This window comes from Calliphora vicina, chromosome 1, assembly GCF_958450345.1.
Source record: "Calliphora vicina chromosome 1, idCalVici1.1, whole genome shotgun sequence".
Classification (NCBI taxonomy): Eukaryota; Metazoa; Arthropoda; class Insecta; order Diptera; family Calliphoridae; genus Calliphora; species Calliphora vicina.
In genome coordinates, this window is record NC_088780.1 from 88,017,625 (window position 1) to 88,041,355 (window position 23,731).

The 23,731-nt window shown below is 28.4% G+C and overlaps 1 protein-coding gene across 1 annotated transcript in view; it reads right to left on the bottom strand.

Moving 5' to 3' along the window:
- The window catches only part of amon (amontillado), a 163,022-nt gene that overhangs the window by 17,643 nt on the left and 121,648 nt on the right, over window positions 1-23,731 (bottom strand). The window contains exons 2-4 of the mRNA XM_065499194.1: window positions 16,297-16,404; window positions 1,546-1,819; window positions 1,438-1,475 (exon numbers count right to left, since the gene is read on the bottom strand). Of these exons, the coding sequence (XP_065355266.1) occupies window positions 1,438-1,475; window positions 1,546-1,819; window positions 16,297-16,404 (420 nt within the window). The remainder of the gene's footprint in view (window positions 1-1,437; window positions 1,476-1,545; window positions 1,820-16,296; window positions 16,405-23,731) is intronic.

A 23,731-nucleotide genomic window follows, 5' to 3' on the forward strand; every position in this document is an offset into this window, starting at 1 on the left:
ATTTCATTTTTTAATACAGATTATTTACCTTAAGATAGAGACAATCTTATTTGCTTAAATTTAAGATGCTTTAGTCTAAAGCTGATAAAAACGTGTATTTACTTATTTATTTATTTTGTATTCCTGTTCGCCATTGTTAAGAGGAAATTGATGATGAATGAGTGAGTTAAGGTGGCGAAATTTACCCTAGTATAAATTCATTATTCATGTTTAATCTTTAATAATTCAATTGTATTTTAAGATTATTTTTCAGCATATATTTTACAAAGTAATATTCTTTTGTAAAAAGTATAAATAAGGATTTACATATGAAAATTAATTAGAATGGCCCCATTTGTATGGGGTACTACAGTGAGTACATATGAAATATCACCAAAATTTTGAGCTGTACTTTGCGGAAATATATATATGGCCAACCAGCCAATCAGCAAAACGGACATCGTTAAATCGTCTAGAAAAGTTATTATTTAGTCGGTGATAGACTGAAATGTTTGGACCTTGCAAACATTAGCACAAACAAGTGGGGCAGAATCAAAATTTTTTGGAAATAAACCTGGCATTTCTAAACGGCAGGTCCGGTCGGGATAAAATTTAACGCGGTTATATACAAGGAGTATTCGAGTTTAATTTATTAAAATGGATTATACCAATGCTCCAGGGGCGGCGCTATGAGGGCTCAAAGTAGGGTATCTTCGACGTGTAAAATTTTGGGGAAGCGCTCGGCTAGGGGCGACATATTCGAAAAATTGGACATGTATTTTATACCAAAATGTTCTTCGTAGAGATACCTTACAGAAAAACGTAAAATTCTTAAAGAAAGTTTTTTGTTAATAAAAAAGAGGTGACTTTTTCGTCCAAAAAAACAGCAAAAATCGACTATTTTTTTATTTTTAAATTGAAGATCGTTTATTTTTGGACCCATAACAGATATTGCTCTGAAATCTTTTTTATATTATTGGTAATTTAGTTGTATAACTAACAAAAAAATCAAGTCCATCCGGTCTAAAACTACGACCTATATTTTTAAAAAAACTAACCTAGGTATGGCAAAATTTTAAAATTTCAATTTTAAAATGCCTATAACTCGGAAATTATAAGAGATAAATAGCACACGCAAGCATATTTTTTCAAGACCTAGAGCGCTATCCAAAAATATAAAAAGCTTTGAAAAAGCATTTGAAACAAAAAAATGACACATAATTAAATAATTTTCATGTCGAAGGTACCCTAATTTGAGCCCCCATAGCGCCGCCCCTGGAGTATTTGTTAGGCCAATTTTAATAACTTAAAGTCAAATACTCCTTGGCTCATACCGATCGGATCAGCCGAATAGAAATGCCAGATTTATTTTCAAACAAATTTTGATTCTGCCCCACTGTGCACTCCCCACTACGGTGGCGTAGAGTATAAATAAGTTACAAATGACCAATTACTTACATAGTTAAACTTCAAATCGGGATGCATATAATCCACACCTGTAAAAAAATGTTTCATTTTAAAGAAATTGTAATAATTTTCTCAAATCTGCGTTCTCCTTAAACTCACCATCATCCATAATGGCGGTGGTAACATTTTTACCCGTAATACCCTGATCCCAGGCAGCTTGAACATTTAAATCCAAGCGAGCTTTGCCACCATTCTGGCCTGTGTTCTTCAAATACCACTGCATTGGAAAGTAGGGATCTGTCGGTTCTGTACTTTCCATACTGGATTGAGTATTATAGGTGGCATCGAATTTTAAACCATGAATAGCATGAACAGCAGGACGTAAACCACGTTTCACACGTTTAAAGCCAGGTTGTTGTACGGCTGTATGAATCTGAAAATGAAAATAATTTACGAATTATTTAATTAAGTATACAATTTAAGTATGTTTCATGTGTCCTGTACTAATTATGGCATAATAATTCTTTTAAATATTTAACATTTTAATTAAAATATACATATTTTCGTCATGAACTTATGTATGTGAAATGCCCCAGAGGGGCTTGTGCCTGACTGTCTAGTCTAGTCAATAACATTGGTTTTGCAAAAGCATTTCTCATGTTGTTTTTTGAGAAAAGTTGGTTGACTCTATGCGTGTCTTGCTGTCTTAATATAATTTCTAAATTAAAATCCTTTGGAATAAACGATTTTCTATTGCCAAAATATATTTCTCTATTTATCCCCTTCTACAATGAAAATTGTAGTTTACTTGTGGCATTTTGTTTTCAAGGTGTTTGACATTACTTTTTAATACTGAAAGAATATAAATACAACAAATGAGTTTTATATGCATTAAGTATGTTTCAGGATGAATTCGAGCAACATGCATCCTCGAAATGATGCCACAATATATTTTCAGCGTAAGGGATTTACTTGAGTATCCAAAAAATATCTTAAGAAATTATTTTGTTTACAATACAAAATTATGGACTTAAAAAGTCTCTTTTTTTGAATTGTTGTAATAAATAAAGTTTTAATTAATAAATGCAAACATAAAGTTTATCGCCAATTCAACAATATAAACGTTAACATTGATAAACTATCACAAAATATTTTAAAATGCTAATCAGTCCTATTCATACATATGTGCATCACTGCACGTAACTTTTAAACTATACAATGTACAACACTTTTGATTCATTTTAAATACATAAACATAAACGTTTCCAATTCAAAATCTCAAACGTAAAGTCTAAAATCTCTCTTCGCCATCTAAAACCAAATGCTGAAAATATGAGCACATTTTAATTGAAGTTCTTGGAATAATTTCAAAATAATAAATTAAATGTTAAATTCCAGTTAAAAATATTTTTTATCATTTACCCATAGATGTTTAAATATAAAATACAAAAACCATAAAAACCATAAATGATAAAAACGGCAATTCTAATATTTATACCAATTATGGTTTACCATAGGGACTTATTTTTAATTGTCGGATTTCGAGGAAGTTTAGTTTTTGTCACACTAAGTGTACAAAGAAGTTATTAAATGTGATGCAAACCTTAAATGGTACTCTAGGGATCAAAATAAGAAACTTTGGCCAAGGAACCACACCTCTAAAATGAATGGTACCCCCCAGCTACTAGCATGGATGGGACGGCCCTCCAAAGTTAGTGGGGGTCGGTCATACATTTAGACTCGATTGGGACACTTTAAATGGAGTCAAAGAGCGATTTTTCAAAATTTTGGTCAAAATAAGGAACATCAGAATTCATTTTAGAGGTATAGTCCCTTGGGAAAAGTTTCTTATTTTGATCCCTAGAGTACGATTTTCCTTGTCACTTGGGCGATTTTTAAATCGACCCGCCCTAAGGCTTGCATCACATTTAATAACTTCTTTGTACACTAAATAGCTAATTCAAAAATGTTAGTCCCTAAATTATTAAAAATAAATTGATCTTTCAAACTGCATTGTTAGTATTTCTTTTTTTTAAATTTTAAAAGTTATAAAGCGTTATTTACAAAATGTATGGAAAAATTACTACGAATTGTAATGTAGGGCACCTTAATAAGCAAATTCATTGCAAAAATAGTTTTTGCACATAAAAATAAAGTTTGAACATTTTTCTTTTAAAATGTTACCTCAAAAGTAAAGAAATCGTGGGTTTCGACGAAGTTATGAAGAAAACTCAAAAAAAGACTGACAAACCCGATTTTTGACAACAACTCGACTGAGCGACCTCTTCCGTAAAATCTGAAAAATACTTTTCCCTATAAGCTTTTAAATTTATTCAGCACCAATGAAAATAAAAAAAACAAATTTTGGGACACACTAATGTTCACCCAAATACCCTTTTACACACCTAAATTGATTGACATGGAAATAAGATTTCATGTTTAAAACGGAAATAATTATAGGATTTATAATTGTTCTTATGGTTATATGATGCTTTCTGAGTCACCTTAAGCGAAAATTATGCATTATACATAATAAAGCATCGACAGACAACGGTGACGGATACTTAATGTATCACAATACATATACGCCACCGGAGAAAATATCTTTATAAAATACTTTGAATTTATTCACAAGTATTGGATAAGAAGCATGTCCGCTTAAAAAATTATATTTCTTATTACTTTAAGACATAAATACATTTATGTTTTTATTCAATTATTCTCACATATATAGCTAACGTTTCCAAATATTTTTTTTTATAAAATGAGGTCCTAAAGAGGCGTTCTATTAGATTATATTACAGATTTACGTCTCCAAGACATCCTTAATGATAGGTGCACAATAATGTAACAACTACAACAAAAGTCACAAAAATCGTAACCGACTAAAAGATGGACAATGTCTATTAGTTTGTCGATCACACAATAACAATGAAAAGTTTGGATAAAAATTGACAGAAGTCCATATTCAGGACAATGCTCATCTTATCGTCAACTAAGCTAGCTGAATGACAATATACAAAACATTGTAGCTCATCTTGTCATCAATTGTGTTTGATATAAGAAATGTCTTACATAAATCTTCAAATCTGAACTGTTTTTCTTCATCTTAGCTACTTTCAGCGATGTTTTCTCTTTAGTATTTATTGTTTACATATTTATATCAGGACAGAACTCATCTCATATAATCTTTCTATCAACAAAAAATAAAAAAAAAATTTCCATTTGATTTTGTTCATGCTCCAATGTCGCGTTCCGGTACCTAAATGATCGGTACACTGATATCGTTTTAACAAAATGACGGACAATTTTAATTTAAATACAAATTTAGTGGATTTATCCTAAAAACAAGATACATTTGATTTTCATTTTCAAAGTGAGTCCCGCTCGGGAACGAACTTGTATCGAAAACGAATATTTTCATTATTTAAAATTGCATATTTACGACGAAAGAAGGAGGGAGGAAACTAGGGAAAAATAAGTATTAGCGTTATACATGCAAACAAATATTGGCAAAAGAAAAAAATACAGAATTTGCATTTCCGGAGAACTTAATGAAAATGTTGAAGATATGGAAGTACTATATTAAAAGTTTGTCGAACCTGCAAATGGCTACAGAAATTACCGAAAATGAGTTATATTTTTTGTCTCGTTCGCGATACCATGTTTACCATGAAACAACTAAACGACAAAACCTATCTTTTGCATAAAACATAGTGCTACAAAAGACATTGTTTAGATTTATTTATTTTTTTTATTTAAAATTTTGAAAAATTTAAGCACAATCACTAGATTACTTTTAAATTTTAGATGAATTGCTGTTATTAATTTAATATGATTTTAGTTTTATTTTATTTACATATGTATGTATGTGTTGAAAATGGTTTGAAATTTTCCTTGAAAAATTTTTATTTTTGACTGTATTTTCTGAAGAAAATTAAATGCTTTAATGTTAATGGATGCTCGATCAATGATATTTTTAACATTTCAGAGTTAATTAATTCATCTTAAAAGATTTAAAAATATATCGCTCATTTGCTTCAACAACGTCATAATTCAAAAAAAGTCGTTTCGAGAAAAACGACTTTGAATGTTTTATGACATTTTACTATTTCTTAAATAAATTTTCAACAAATCATGCGATTTCAGAAACAAAACCTGATTTAAATAGTAGATCTTAATATCTTTCTAATCTGCATTTAACCCAAATCTTTACTTGTCAAATATACGAGAAAACATGAATTTTCAATTTGACGTTTACAACAACAAAAACACTCTCATACAAAAAATAATTGAATAATTGAAATTTTTTTAAAACTGATAAATCTAAATAAAAGACTAAAGAAGAAGAACACACGGATTTTGAGTTATGACGTTATTGCAGCAAATGAGCAATATGACTTTACACAAAAAGTTCAACTAAATTACTTGCAAATGTAATTTGTTATAAAATATCAAAAATTTACGTAAAAAATAATGAAAAAAGTTTGAGAAAATATTAATCTTTGATTAATAATATTTATGAAAAAAATCAATCCAATTATGAATTTATTGTTTCTGTACACCTGTTCTGGGTGTAGCTTAGAAAAGTTATAAATAATATTATAAATTTGGCTATATTTCAAATTATTCATTGTTCAATTTTATTTTCTCCCCCAATATACGAGTAATTCGTAAATAATTTTTGACAACTCGTGTGTGATAATTAACAGTTCATTTTCACTTATTTCTGTTTTTATATTGTTTTGATTTCATTAATATTCAAAATTAATTAGATCTAATGATGTTAACATATAGTTATATTAACTATAGATTTTCTAAATGAACAATAACATACACACAGTCTTTTATTTACATATATTTGAACACAAATGACCACGTCAATGTAGGTGGTCCAATTAAATTTATTAACTACCGAAGGGTGTCATATTGACAATGAAATTGATTCAAATATTTTGTAAAGATTTTAATTAATTAATAGTAAATTATAGTATTGTTGTACTTATTTTCTGTAATGAATACTTAAATAAAATATTACATTTAACCAATTGATATTCTTATTAGTATTTTCTGACAGTAGAGTTTAGTTCTTTTTGACAGCGTTTCCCTTCTTGTTATGCTTTATTGAAAATATACATATGTATGTATGCATGTGCATTAGGATGGCCCTTAGTCTGAACTTTTAGAATTTTCAATGCTTCCAAGATCCAAAATAATTATTTCTGCCAAGTGAGAATTGTTTGAGAAAAACCGGATATTGCTCAGAGGTTGCACATTCTATTTGAAGTTTCGAGTTTTGATTCAAAGAAGAAATATGTTAAAAAAAATTTGAAAAAAAAAATTTGAAAAAAAAAAATTCAATTACAAATTGTTTTTATATATCACTTACAAAATTAAAAAATCAAATATTTGAAAATTAAATTCAAATTTAAAACAAAATTTCTACTGATTTAATTTCTCTCAACTTAATTCATGGAAGTATTGACTAAATCTTTACTAGTCTCAACCATTACAGGTCAAATAGTCGATCAACAGTGCATCAGAATTGTCCAAGACATATAAAATAGTTGAAATGTATTTGATACGATACATTTTTGAACTCTATTGAAAAATAATACATTTTTTATTGTTTAAAGGTTATTCGGAATACAAAAATATTTTAGTAAGATTTATTCCAAATTTTATTGATAAATTCACTGAAATTTATTGTTGGAGGATTTGCTACTTGTAGAGCTTTATTAGTACATGATAACAAAAAGTCAAAAAAATTGATTTAAAGCAATTTCAAACTATTTCATGCAGTAAAGGGTTAATTTTTGGAAAAATTAATAAGGGTACTCATTTAAACACTTCAAAAAATCAAAAATAAATATTTTCAAAATTGTATAAATTTAAAATCTGCTGTTGGATAATATTTTGATACACAATGCATACACATTAGGGTGGAGTTAATTTTTTTCGCAATCGCTTTGGAATACCTGTTAAAGTTGTTATTTTAACCCCCAAATATACACAAAAAATTGCATTTGGTAGATGGTCTATATAAAGCTGCACCAACAATTAAGTTTGACAATATTCTTGAGTTTTGTCACAAATCACAAATATTTCATGGAAGGTAATTCACAGTGATATCCTATTATAACCCTGAATATACCTAAAAATAGAACAATTTTAGAAAATTTTAAGAGATCGATATCAAAAATCTTCTTTGTTATGGATAAAGTAAGAATCGAACTACTTAAAATATTTTTTTCGGTAATATTACGTCATGCCTTGGTGGGGAACTAGTGGGCCAAAGTTGAGCAATTTTCCATAGTCACATACTTTTTACATGTATGCAACATTTTTACATTTTATAAATAAAAGTGATTCATCAAATGCACTATAAATTAAAGTTTTCGAGTCTAAATTGTAATGCAAACTTATCAGATATCCACGGTTCATTAGAGTACAAAACTTGATCTTAATAAATACACAGAGAAAACAGATACGTAATAGCAACCGAATTTGTTGTCAATCGAATGATTCGGTTGCAAACATTGATTTTTTCGGTGCTAGCAACAGAATATCAGTGGATAAAGAAGAAATTCGGTTGAAGCAATCAAACTTTTGTTACCATTTCTAAAATTTTGTTCCCACAACTGTAAAATTCGGTCACTAAGGCAGAATCATTCGATTGGCAACAAATTCGGTTGCTATTACGAATCTGTTTTGTCTGTGTACATTTAGTATATTTTATATTTTTGGGCGTGTGTGAAACGGTAGCAAAGTATGCGGGAAAGTAAATTTTTGATAGATATGAGGTGAATAAAATTTCATTTCTCATAGGGCTACACAAATTTTTGACAAATGAACAGAAATATTTGACAAACATAAAATAAATAAAATATATGTATATGTATATTTCTAATCTCATTTCTATTTAAAATTTAAATCCTCAATATAATGAAAATATATCAATTAAGAGTGAAAAACATATAATTTGTTCGTAAGTATTTTGGATTTTTTAGACAAAATTTATTTGAGTCATAATATATTTCATTTGGCACAGCAAAAATATAAAATTTTCTCACCATAGGAAAATTTAAATTTACCATAGAACTTTGCTACCGTTTCACACACGCTCTTTATTGAAGAAATAGTAGGATTGCCATTCAAATAATCGAGGAAAAACTAATTTTTTATTCGAATGAATAGCACTTTTGAAAAATATCATGGTATTGTGTTCTATACAAATTGGGATCTTTTGAAGCTGATGTTGGATTTTATTGATTTAAGAAGCAGTTAAAAGATAATTATGCCCTCTTTAGACATGAAATTAAAGTAATAGGTTTCGAAAATGAATTCATGATGCAAATGCAATATTTTTTATTTATTTTATAAATATTTAAATAAGTTGTTCTATGTGTTGAATATAAGAAATATTAAGATTATTTGAAAATATTTTATATTTTACAGGGAGCACATTTCCAAAAGTCATCTCTCAACTGCATCTTTAAATAATAAATTCCGTCAACAGGTCCATAAAGACGGCTATTTAAAGTTATAGCATATGTAAATTTTCTTGCTTTTTACAAAAATTTTAATCATGAATCATGATACAACAACATAAGGTACACCCAGTAGAAAATAAATTCTCAATTATACAATTCTTGTAACGTCAAACAAAAGAAAATATGAAAAAAATCAAAATCAAAGTTTGACGTTATAGGGCTAAATATTGAAAACTCTCCCTAGTGATTCTACCTTCTACAATTATTGTATCATGTCGTGAATAAAATTTCGAGTTTTTCGAAATTTAAATAAAGGGGAATTTGAAAATCAGAAGACTCAATTGCAACTCGTGTTTTTGCTGTGCTCTTTCGTGGAATTCATGCTATATATTAAGTATTAATTTTGTATTTCTATTAAAACTATTAACATTTTTCAGGTTTTAAATATATTTCATTAAATTATTCAAATAATAATCGAGCAAAATTTAAAATATCGAATCGAATAATAAAAATTATTAACTTTTATTCGATTAAAACAAAATTTGAATAATTGATAAACCTATTGAAGAAGTCTAATTTTGCTGTCTTGGACAATTTTGATCCCAAAAAGGGATAACAATGTCGTAGAATATTAAAATTATAACATCACAAATTGAAATTTACTACGATGTATACTAAAGAAATAATAATCTGCCTGTAGCGTGGCAGAAAATGTAATCCAGTCTGCAAAAGCTCTAAAGTACTTTTTCATAGAATAATCAAATTTGCAAAAAAAAATTTTATAACCTAATAATTTACTTTCTCATGTTCATAAAACTTTTATAACTTACATCGCATAACCCTTACGAAAGTTCGTAATGTTAAAGTTCAAAATTAACACAATGAATACCAAAAACTTAAGCTTAACTTCATATTAAATACTTAAATTGTTCGTGAAAATATGATTCCACTTATTGAACTTAAATTGCGTAGGTCTTTTACTCCTTAAACTTTTTCAAATGTTCTTATTTTTTGGAAAAACAGTTTGATAAACAAACATAAATTAAAATGATGATTTTATTTGTTTATTTTGTTATAAAACAAAAAAAAAACAATAAAAACATTCCCAACTATCATCGTAGATACAGTACTGAACCATATCGCTGATTAAATATTTATAAGTTATTAAACAAGTTTTCTGTTCTATAATTGTTTTAATTATGAATTTAGTAAAAATGGCATTTCTGCTCATCTCAGAAAAATGAGAGGAAAATAAATAGAAACTATTGGCGTAGGTGGACAAAACGATACTTTTTCAAATATTTATTTGAATAACGGCCTAGTGTGTGTTATTGATAGGGTTGTTGAACCCATTGCTTTTCTCAGAATCCTACCCACGCCAATAGAAATAACATTTAACAACAATTGACAATTATGTGTAGTATTTGCAATGAAATGTTAATAAATAAAGAATAAATTGGATCCAAATAAGTTAAAAGGTGCCCGTCAAAATTATAAGGTTACACATCCAAATATACAAATAGTATTGATTTGAACACCAAAATATCAAAATGAGCATTTCAAATTGTGTCAAAAAATAAGGTCGGTTTATTTAATGTTCTAGTGTATATATCCCGCCAATCATTCGAAACTGTAATTTTTAGTTAATCAACCGAATTATATTGATGGTTTTAAAAATAAAAATAAATGTACTCCATAATATTAAGATCTGGTGACCATTAAACTCAGTTTATCTGAAAACATGGATTGTACGGACTTTCTGATAAAAATTAATATTCTTTACAGATGTTGTCCCAAAATTATTTGAGAGCACTACTGGAATTCCAAACTGCAAATTATTTTTATATTGTGTGCTTTAATTGGCTCTCAAAACTGTAATTTTGTCACATTTAAACTCAATTCTTTTTGAAGCATATTAGCTTCGTGCGGTGTTTGAATTAGTGTTTATAAAAAACTGACTTTAAAAAACGGTTTGTCGGTTATCCGAAAATTGGCCTTTTTTAGAAAACCGGTTTTGCGGTTAACCGACTTCGAAAAACCCGGTTAACCGACATAAAAAGTCGAATTATATATACACAGCTTTAAAATGTCTAGTTTTTAGTAGTCAGGAATGGTTAATATTAAATAACTATAAATTAAAAAATTATTATCTTAAGGCCCAACTATAATATGCATACTAGAGTGACAATCAGTTGTATGGAAAAAATTTTTTGTTAAAATTTTGAAGAGTGCCGAGTGGAATATTGTGACACTAGGCTGAAAATTTGAGCCAAATCGGTCAACGATTTCTGGACGCGCATCGAGGTCAAAGTTCAGATATATGCAAAATTTTACTATTTATATGGAATAAATAGGTGAAACTCGTTAAATTTCTGCATTGTTTTCTAGAAATGTATAGATTTATTTATATTAATGAATATTTCATTAAACAATTTTTGTTGGAAGTTAACCCTGCATCTCCTTTGGTATTATCGCCAAAAATCGAAAAAAATGCAAATTTTTCAGATATTTTAAAAATTTTGCTACTAAATAAATACTTTTGCAATTGAATGCAAAATAATCGAAATGTGTACGTAATTATCGTTGTAATGAGATATAAATGACAAAATTTGGTTAAAAAATGTTAAAGTTATTACAAATTCGCCAGACCATTAACGTGTTTCAGGCCACTTGAACAAAAAATTTAGAAAAAAAAATTAACATATTTCGAGAAAAATTAAAATAAAAGCTAATTTTTATTTAAAATATATCCGTATTTACTTGTGTATGAGTTTTTGTCTTCGTAGGATACCGTTAACCTATTCGCAGGTATGGCCAAACAAAATTATTTTTTTTAACGGCTGTTTCAAATCTCCATTTTCAAATTTTTAAAAATTTTGTTAAACAAATTTCAGAATTTTTTGATCATCATATTGAGATTTATTGAGATCAAAATAGGGAATAAAAATATGAAAAAATTATGTCAATACCTCTTACAGTTTTTCCGTACCTGCGATTCAAATTTTGCGATTTTCAAGAAAAACTAATTTTTTGTCCATATTTAGGCGAATGAGCCCAATTTCCTTAATGTTATAAATTTTAAGTAAAACCTATTCATAATATTATATTCCTTGTAATTTTAAATATGGTCTGAAAGTTTTACTAAAATCGGAAAACGATAACCTTAAATCGTGATGCTCAAAGGTAAAATTGTTCAATATTTGGAATTTCTAAAGAAAAGATAGCGAAATGTTATATATTTTTGTGCCGATTTTAATGAAACTTTAGGAAAGTATAACATAAAGTCCAGAATTTAAAATAACAGCACAAAAATGGAAATTAACTGTTAGCAGCACTTGGGGTCCAAATTACCCTCAACTTTTAAAATAACTAAAAACACAGCCATTTTGACCCCAAGTGCTCTTAAAGGATTAAATCCATTTTTGCACTGTTGTTGTAAATGTTAGACCCCAATGTATATAGGTATACTGGGTTAGGGCTTTTGTTTGCAACATACAAAAATACTGTCCCAACACCCACCTTAAAGTATACCAATCTGCTCAGGATCACTTTCTGGGTCGACTAAGCGATGTCCGTCCGTCTGTCCGTCCATCCATGTAAACCTTGTAATCAAACTACAGGTCGCAGGTTTAAAGATAATTCGACAAAAATTGGCACAAACCTTTATATTGCCCCAAGGACAAAGGCTATTGAATTTGGTTAGAATCTGCCCATTATTTATCCTAGCCCCCATACAATTGGCCTATTTGAAAATAGTTAAGCTCTCATAAATATCTTAATTATAAACTTATTCAAACCAAATTCAGCACAATTAAGTTTTATGTAAGCCGAACTCTTACGACCAAATTTCGTGACGATCGGTTAACAATATTCCATAGCTCCCATATAAGCAACATTCCCGAAAATGTCATTAATATACATAAATCTCTGAAATATGTCAGTATCCAAACAGAATTCAACACAAATATATTTCATATATTCGCAATTCATCCCACCAAATTTTGTGACGATTGGTCCATAATTTGTCATAGCTCCATATAAGGGCCTCTACCGAAAATGTGAGTATTCAAATAAGATTCAACACAAATAAGTTTCATATCAAAAGTAAACTCTTTATAATCATATACCCGGTGTAGGGTATCATAAGGTCGGGCTTGTCCGACTATACCATTTTACTTGTTTATTAAAAAGTCTTCTTCGTTGCTTTTCACAACGGTTTTTGTTATATTTTTTTCGAATGAAATATTAAAATAAAATAAAAAAATCAAATAATTCAAATTTAAAATATTTTTTAACACTTAAGTAGTTAAGATAGAAGGATGAAATTTTGGCATGTGGTATTCAATATTTGGATCTTTAACTCCCTTTTTTTAAAAAAAAAAATTATTGGAAATCTAAAAGGATATTCAAGAATAAAAATTAAAAAGGACATTTTTGACATCTTTTGATCCTGACAGGATAAAACAAAAATAATACGAAATATGCTACAGCTCTTCTTGATTATTTGACACCAAATTTGGCATAGTGGGATGATCATAAGTATTTTAAAACATTTCCGGTTCGTGTCTAACATTGTTTTAATTATTGGTTTATTCATTAAATTCCAACCAAAAAATGTAAATCATAAATTTTAAAAATTTATTATAACCTCGACTTTCTGATATGAAACAGCAAATCTTCCATGTCCCAAAAGAAGACATATAAGATGTAAACGCACTTTCTCTTAACTGTGATTATTTGTCATTATAACGGCCATTTTCACAATGTACGATTAAAAGTTAACGTGAACTTTAACCGCATGTTAGGCTAATATGAATTTCACAATGTACGATTAATTCTTAACTGACACTATTTAACAACAAAGTTGCTGTTAAATATAACCGAATAAATTTCGCCGGTTAGCATCTTAATTGTAAGAAATATAATAAAAGAACATGGAAAAACATTTATATTTTTGTAATATTTATAATTTTTAAAAGTGTAAAGCGAAGAAAAGTAAATTTTGCACGGGGTGATCCATATACCACACGGATATTTCACTTTCAAACCAAACAACAAATGTGCACTTTTCCTTGTTGGTTTTCAGTAATTGTTGTTCAGTTTGTTCTGTAAATTTTACAGTTAGGTACCTTAATATTTTTGAGTTTTATACGTTTTTTTTAATATACCACAAAGAAAACACAAATTATTATTTTTTATGCCGTCTTTTAGAAAATTTTTTATATTTCAATCTTTCATTACACTATTTTTCGTAAACAAATGTATGCATTATTGCCATACTTTCTACTGAATGCTTTGGTTAAGTAATCAAATGATGGTGAAACGTAAATCGGTAACCGTTGGTTAAATGGTCCCCGTTAAACAAACCGACAGTTATTTAATTTTCCGGTTAAAATGAAATAATCGTACATTGTGAAAATGGCCGTAAATCTTACCAAATAATTAATAGAACTCCATTATCAGATTTCAAAAATATTTCAAATCATTGTTTTTAGACCGTTTATTTCTAAAACTAAGCTAACGAAATGATTAATAAAATTTTAAGAACAAAACACACTAATGAAGTCAAATTTATTGAAAGAAGGTATCTACATCAAATACAATTTAACGTTTGGTAAAATCATTCCTAAGTTTATAATGAATCATTAGTAAGATTTAGCTTAACTTCTACAATTATGCGGAATTTAATTTTTAATAGTTTCATTATATATACCCTTGCTATTCATGGTGAAGGGTATAAAAATACACAATTTATACATTACTACACGTACGTCACGTCTTGTTATATAATTCATTAGAAGTCGTTTATTTTTCCGGACTTCGAAGAAAATCTTTACAGCATCATTCACTAACACTTTTATTGTTTTCAGAATAAAATTTATCTCTTAAGTACCTTTTAAAGCATAAGAAAATCATTTATAAATAAATTTAGTAATTAATACGATATGATTGCACAGTTTCCGCGTATTTGTTGGTATTGAAAATTATTTAGTCACTGATGCTAAATTACCGATTGATACATAATGACAAAACTTTAGAGCAAACATTATCACCAATATCTTTTTTATCATAAGCGACAAGGTGAATTTTTGGATGAATGACTATCTTAACAAGCGTAATTCATTTTGAACCTAATTGGCCGACATACAGCCAACTTGTTGCATCGATTTCGATAAAGTCAAGCCCAAAAATTGAAATTACAAAATATAAACATAAATATCTTTTAAACTATAAACAATATCGTAGTACCGCCTGATCCGTTATCAAATCATATTCTATCGTACAGAAGTAACTAACCTGATATTCTGTATGACAACTGCTTCTGTTATTCCTTGCAATCATTAAGTTATTATAGTCTCTACGTGTAATTAACTATTTTACTGCACAGAAAAAAGAAATTCATAATTGGAATGAATTTTGTAATAAATATTATTAATCTAACTTGAATTTTTTTTCCCAAACTTATTTCATTCAAAATAAGAACATGTTCATAAATATTATAAAATTTTACATGACGGAAATTTTTGCTTTTTTTACTTAATTTTTTTAATAAATTGCATTATAATTGTATTATATAATGAATTAGTGCAAGAATATTTGCATAATAGCCATATATTGGCCAATATTTTAAGATAAAAAGGAGAATATCTGAAACTTAAAAATTATCATTAAACATAATAAAACATTCATAAATATAAAAGCATTTCATCCTCTTAAATCAATTTAATCATTTTCGCGCTTTTTATATCATTTTGTAGCTGAAAATCATAAAAAAACTAAAAATTTTCCATGAAAAATTTCAAACATTTTTGAACAACATAAAAATAAAAATGAAATTGAAATTATATTTTTCAAGCCTTCTAGATTTTATTTCAAAACATAAAATATTAAAAAAATCATATTATTTAAGAAATTATTTATAAATGTTATGAATTGAAATCAATGAATTCGAATCATAATATTTATGTTGATACTTTTTTCTGTGTGATATCAAAGTACTTTCTTCTAAAGAACAAAAAAGTGGTACAATATCTAAATCTTCGAAACTAGTAGTCCAATTGCAAAATGATGTATGAACGAATCGTAGAGGAGGAACCAGGCTTTATGAAAATTGAATTTGTGATCAACCTGTTAAAATACAAGGTGACATACAGAGTATCAAGTATGAGCATCTCTGGTTATGGACATCTTCTTCGTCCATGCATCATGTTACGATCGGGGCAATAGTTTAGATGATAGTTTAAATGACTCACTTTTTTCTTATCGACATACTGTTCACCGTATTGAAATAGTAAGTTAAAATGCTTCTGTGTAAATATTTAAAAGTCATTATATTAACATTTTAAACCAAAACTTTTGAATGCAATCTTTTGTCGTGTTTTTTTATTTTTCTTCATTAATAGATATTTCAACTCACCATTGGATGACTTTTTAGCAGACGTGTATGCGGTATACTTCTCCTTGAGCGAGCATGTGGCAGAGTCCGATGTTTGAAATGATATTCATGCCCCTGGCCACCAACCAACTAAAATAATACAAAACACAAAATAAAACAGATTCTTCATTAGTAATTGACATCGCACCAATATGCATCAGTAATTTCAGTTAGAAAATAAAGTAACAAAATCACATCTGTGATTTTGAAGCATAAATAAGTAGAGCATAAATAAATTTAATAAATATTCATTATTTGGACAAGTATGAGTGGGAATATTTTTTCATTATTACACACGAATAAATCAAACCTAATTAAAAAGTCAAAGTTTGTATGAACTTCTAAGTATTTAGTTGTGCCATGGAAACATTAATATTTAATTTTAATAACAAAATGTATTTAAATGAACATTTTTATTAATTAGGGTATTATTTACAGCTTTACTTCTACAATATTATACATAGAAATTCAATATCAAATGTTCAATATTTACACACACATAAAACAATGCAGCATTTGAAATTTAATTTTATTTAAAAGTAAATAACTGAATATCATACGAGGATTTTAGGGCATTTATTTTTGACTTGGTTTTTCTATTTAAAATTCAGGTTTTCATGCCTTTATTGTCCAGTTATTTATTAAAATTATTCTTGAATATTCGAGGAAAAGACTTAAGGACTTTGTCTTTTATATTTGTATAAAATATTTTGGTTTATTTTAAAATTTGTTTTATAAATATATTTTTAATTACATTACTGTTTTGAAATCTATATTTTGTTTGCATTTCTTTGAAATACATAATTCTTTAATATTTGGTAAACATAAGAGGGATTTCAAGTCAAGCTTTATTGGATAGTAATTTAGACGGGGTAAAAATTTGACATTTTGGACATGATTCTATTAAGGCTTTCATAAGCAACAAATTATTCTTCTTTTCATTACACTATACAACAAAATCAATTTTTTTCCAAAATTACCAATATTACCAATAAATTTTGATAGAGGAGACAAAAAAATAAGACACGTGTATCGGCGTTTTGGAAGTTTACATCTGAATTTCATTTGAGGGGGGGTTAAAGTTTCCCAACTCTGGCACACTCTTATTGTTAATCGTCATAAGAAACCATGTGATCCTTACTTTTTAGGTATAAAATGTGTTCAGCAAATTTATGTAAAATGTTAAGGAGAACATTTTTTTAGAATATTTTAACCCTCTAAATCCTCAAGGCATGGGTCTTTTTGCCCTTCTTTTAAAAATGAGCAAAAAACAGGGATTTAAGGGGTTAAAATGTTCTGGAAAAAAATTATACGTGAAATTTTACTAAAAGTCCCTGAATACATCAAAACGGAAAATTCAACCAGAAAGTCAGAAATAAGACATAACAAAAGAGATTATTCTTAATAAATTTCGGATTTATTAAGAATTTTATTTTAAAGAACATTTTAGATATAAAATGTATTCAGCAAAAAAAATTTAAAAAAAAGAAAGCTTAGATATTTTCCTCAAAAAAGGGCCAATTTTGAAAAAAAAAAAATCAAAAAAGTTTTTGATTTTGCAAAAAATGTCAAAAATTGCATGTTTTTAGTTACAAAACATTTATTTTGATAGATATCCAAATGGCATCCAACTAAGCAACCAAATAGGTCTTCAAGGAAAATATCTAAACTTTCTTTTGAGAAAAAAAGGGTAATTTTGAAAAAGGTTAAAAAAGTTTTTGATTTCGGAAAAAAAAAATTTATTTTATTTTTTTAATTTTTGTTGTTGAAGGATTGAGTAAATAGCTATCTAAACTATATGGGACACATTTTGTTAACAACAATAGGTAATAAGATACATGGATGAGAAAAAACACCTGCTTGGCCAGAATGTCAAATTTTGACCCCCTCTAACTCAGAGAGTTCTCCACCGATCTTGTTGAAACACTGTGTCTGAATTACTATCCAATAGAACTAACCTTGGTGCAAATGTCATCGATTTCAAAAGTTGGTTTACTTGACATGAAATCCCCCATAAACCAAATATTAACAATTTCAACCGATTCAAAATCATAAGTATTTAGCACCCGACTTAAATTTCATTTCAATTATTTCTTCTTAGAGTATATCACGTATTTCATTAACAGACATAATAAAATACATAATTTCTAATTTCTTTTTCCAGGATTTAGTTTTAGCTCAGGATAATATCAACTACATCTTAAATTAACATTTGTTTGGCTTCATTTAATAAAGGAAAAGAAGAATGATTTGGAGTTTATGATCAAAGCGACTTTCCATAACGTAATTTTACACATGAAAGCCTTAATAGAATCATGTGATGACAAAAAATTAATGTAAAGCCAAATTATTTTCTTTTCAATTTAAAATTGAAAAATAAATTTGAATACAGTGTTTAAGTTTAAGGTTTTCTTCAGTTTTTCTACACCCCATTTGAGAACCGTTACTCTACATGATGCAAACGCTCTATTTTTGAGCTTAAATCATGAATTGCTGCCTCCGTCACCAATTTACCTTTGATGTAGTTCTATCTAGAGTCTTCAGTTTAAAAGAAAATGGCGAAATTGGTCTATAGCTCAATGCTGAACATCTCCAAACTTGTAAAGACACAACTTTTTGTTTCAATCTTTCTGGTCTAATTTAGTTCAGTGTTCTCGGCAATATTACGAAATAAATTCAAACCCCAGGAGATCTTTATGGTGCGAAGAAGCCTATTGCCTATGTAATACTCTCTGTCGTGATGAGATTTACAACCGAATTCTGACAAGCATTTACGAAATTCGCATAATAGTATTTCTTAAGAAATTATTTTATTTAAACTTCATTCATTTAACCTTAAATTTCATTGAAGTTGCTTTTCAAAATAACCTTTAAAATTGAATTAACTTCTTTTAAATCTTAATGATAAAACTTTAAGATGATTATGATTAATTTTAATAAAACACAAAATGTTTCTTCCCTAAAAATGTGGAAATATTTGACACACGAATTATACATTTTGTTTTGAACAAATAATTGTTCTTAAAATGAACGAAGAGTTACACGTGTAACCATATGAATAGTATGCTAACAAACAACCCAGCAGTTTTACAAGTATCCCTTAGAGACAGTAATTTTCTATAATATCTGTTCAGTTGGCTGACTCCAATTTATATGTTTGGGTCATTTGACACGTATGTGCTCTTTGTAGTGCAGAGAGAAGACAATTGGTTACTTTATACATCCCAGGTAATCTAGCGTGAAGACAATTGTCACTCATGTATCTCTAAGTACTCTAGAGTGTAGTCACTTTAAACGTTTTGTGAGTAATTCGTACAAACTGGTGTTGATATAATTCTCATACAGTTTATTTTTATTTTTGCTTAAGTGTACTGATATCCCATGTAACCTAGCGTAAAGACAATTGTTACTTTAGTGTCTCTAAGTAACCTGGAGTGTAGTCATTAAAGTTTATTTTGTACTGTATTTTGTACTTTAGGAGTAGTTATTTCACCCACTAGAAGCAACCTATTGGAAAGTTGACGGAGGAAGGTTTGATTACATGCAAACGGTTATTGAACTGTCTATGAGATGTCTTTTCAACTGAATATTTGAGGTCAATTTGCACCCGTACATATTAAAATAACTAGTTATGTAGCTGAACAAGTAACCAGCTAGTAAGGTATGTGAATTCAATGGGTTTGCTATTAGACAATTGACTCCCTACTTAGGATATGCACGAGTTAAAATAACTAGTCACATAGCTAGTTATGTAACTAGTTGTTACCCTAATCTATATATATATAAAAGAGTAACGTTACTGACTGACTGACTGACTGACTGAATGACTGACTGATTCATCATCCCACAGCCCAAACGACTGAAGCTAGAGTCATGAAATTTTAACTGTGGGTTCCTCCCTCCCCAAAACGATCCACTAAGAAGGGATTTTTGGTAATTCGAACGTTTAGGGGGTAAAAACGGGTAAATCCGGTAATCTTATATCTTCAAAACTAATAAAGATACAAAAAAACTTGAAATTGCATATTACTCCATTTAAAAAATAAGCTGACAGGTGTTTCGTATTTTTTCGAAATTCGAACCTTTTAGGGGAGAAAACGGTTAAAAACTGTATTTTGGTACTTTTTTGGCACCCTATGTATCTTTTAAACCAATAAACATAGAAACAAAATTTAAAACGTATTCTTATATTACTAAAATACAAGTTTGGTACTTTTTCGAAATTCGAACCCTTAAGGGATAAAAATTGTGTTTATTTTTGGTACTTTTTCATAAAATATGTTTTTCTATAATTTGACATAGACATTCGAATATTTTACTATGAGCTCCCACCACGATACAGAAAATTATTTTAATGATATTTTACCACCGCAATGGGGATAAAAAAGGTACAAAAAGGGGATAAAATCGGGAAAATACATTATATTTGAAATTATTAAGTCAATTTTGATAATTTTTTTAACATTGGTTCCTGCATTCATACAAAAATTAACTAACAGGTTGTTATTTGGAACTCGAGTGCCATGGTGTATTTCAGGCCAAATCCGGGTAAACAGTTTGGTACTTTTTTTAAAACATTTTTTTCTTGGGCACATTAACACAGATTTTAATCGATTGAGACATGTCTGTAAACAACTTTTGCAAAATGGAATATTTTTAAATTTCAAACTTGAGGGGTGTTCAAGGAGGAAAAGGGAAATTGGTACTTTTCTCCTAATGGTACCTTTTCAATATTTTAAATTATTTCACTTATCGACAGTAAAGTTAGCTGATATGTATCTGAGTGAAGTTAGTATTAAAAATAGGGGATAATATTTAGGTACCAAAATCTGAGAACTGAACTATAGGTACTTTTTTATTCTTCTAATGGTACTTTTTTTAATTTTCTATAATAATGGACTTAGAAACATGAAATTCAGCATACATGGTCCTAAGTGAGTGAGAATTCTAGGGGGAGACTTTTTGTAATTTCTTCACCAATGAACCTAGAAACATGAAGTAAAGCTTATATGGACCCAAGTGAGTCGGAAACTACAAGTATATATGTTCCTAAGTGAGTAAAAATTCAAGGGGATACTTCATGATACTTTTTCATTAATCTAATGGTTCTTTTTTTTGAAATTTCTATAACAATGGACTTAGAAACATGAAATTAAACATATATATGGACCCGAGTGAGCGGGAGACTTAATAGTACTATTTCTTTCTTCTAATTGGGGTGGCGAAGCGCACCGGGTCAGCTAGTGATAGATAAAATCACTAGTTCGGGACTGTATCCTAGAACTGCTGGGGTGTATGTATGAATTTGTATGTTGTGTGTATGTATTAGTTTTCATATCTTATTAAAACTGAACGTTTTTTCAGTTCCTGTTTCTCATTTTAATAGTCTACTTTGTGGCTCATTTGTTTGTTTCGTTTAAGAGTGCCAAAAAGCCACTAGCGTACACATTAAATTGCTTTTCTCAACTTTGCACTTTTCATACACACAACTAAACATTTACAGTTGAAGATGATACGAGTGCTAACAAACTTTCAGATACATTTTCGAACCATTTTTCCTCTTTTTTATGCGGAAAACGAAATCTGACTTTTCAGTATCAGCAGACAACGAATAGTACATATATATTTACAACCATAGCTAAAATACCAAAGATGTGACTTGGTGCGGTTGTGGCCCTATGTGCGAACGTTTGTTTAAATGTAAATATGTCCCTTGCCGCTTGATTGCAGAGTTGCCATTTAACACTTTCGGTAGATTTATCATTCAAAAATGTTGCCTTTTAGAATTCTTGTAAATTTGTATTTCAATTAAAATGAATTTGGCATTTCTTAAACAGCTTCCTAGTAAATAACAATTACTTGTTGTGGCAACACTTCTTGTTTGGGTTTATCGTTTTCCCCTTTGAAATAATTTAAATTTTAAATGAATAATAAAGATACATAAATATTTACTCGTATTCTATTTACTATCTGTATGCTTAAACAGCAGTTTATTGTTTATGCTCTTTATTGTAAAAAGTATTTTAGTTAGCTCGTTTTTATATGTAAATATATAAATATGTATGTATAATATACTTTTGCAAAGTAATTATTTCGCGATGGGAATTTTGTTTGCGAAAAGTTTTTCGATTAAATAGTTATTATAGCGGTTTTTAAATGCTGCCAACACAACAATTATTAATTAAGTTAATTAAAAACTGTAATACTTAGTTAGTTACGTGGTGGTATATTATGAGGTTGTAAGCACTTTAAATCAGTAAATAAGGATGTATATTTTTTATAGATTCAAGATGTTAATTTGCCATTGATGACTTTAGTCACATAACTTTGTTTAAAAATTAAATCGAAATAAATGCAAATATTTATTTGTTTATATAGCCAAAAGTTAATTATTAAATAAATTTACGTAGATTGCGCCACTTGTCTACAAATATTTAAATTTATGAACTATGTATATTAGAGATAGTTTGTGACCAAGTCACTTCAATTGTTTTTCGGATATCATCATTTTTCTAAAAGGAAATATTGGTATCATTTTGATAAGCTTAAAATGCCTTTTAAAATATCTAGAATTCTTTTTTTGAGATTTGCGCCCCCTGTTGTAGGTTTTTGGAACAGAATTTTTGCAATATATTCAACCATTTTTGCTCTACATAAATGTGCTCAAAATACGCGTCTTTAGGTGCATTGAACCACCACAAGGAGTGAACATTTTCCAAAAAATAGGACACCATTATTGTAGATGTACAGTTGTGAGCAAACACAAATGCATCGCTGAGTCCTATGATAATCGAGTTTGCCTAAATGCTTAAACCAGCATCCTACTAATATGTTATTTTGGTTGTTATTTTCTACAATTATAATTAACTTATGTAAGGCAATATATTCAAGAACAAGAAGAGTTGCAATATATTTTGTATTATCTTTGTTTTATCTTGTAAGGATCAAAAGATGTCAAAATGTCGTTTAAAATTTTTATCCTTTAATATTGCCCATAAATTCCTTTTAAAAAAATAGTGCATTAAAGACCCAAATATTCTACACTAAATGTCAAAATTTGACCCTTTATACAGTCAGAGTCAAAATTTAGTATACAGCAAGCATTTTCATCCATGAAGCTAAATATTTTAATTATAGAAAGAAATATATAAGTTTGATTAAACATAAAATTAAATTGATAGCTTAATATTTTATTATTTTAAAAAACTTTGTAAATTAAAATTGATTTCGTGGAAAATTTATGAGAAAAAGAGAAAAGTACCTAAAAACATTTAGTATACAGTTGATGGGTAGCGCTCTATTTTATATCTCCAAAATCCGAAAATAATAATTTTATATTTTGTTGGTCCCCATTTAGCTTAATTACGGCCTCTAGTTACCTTTTCATAGAGTTTCCAAGATATTCAGTTATATCTTT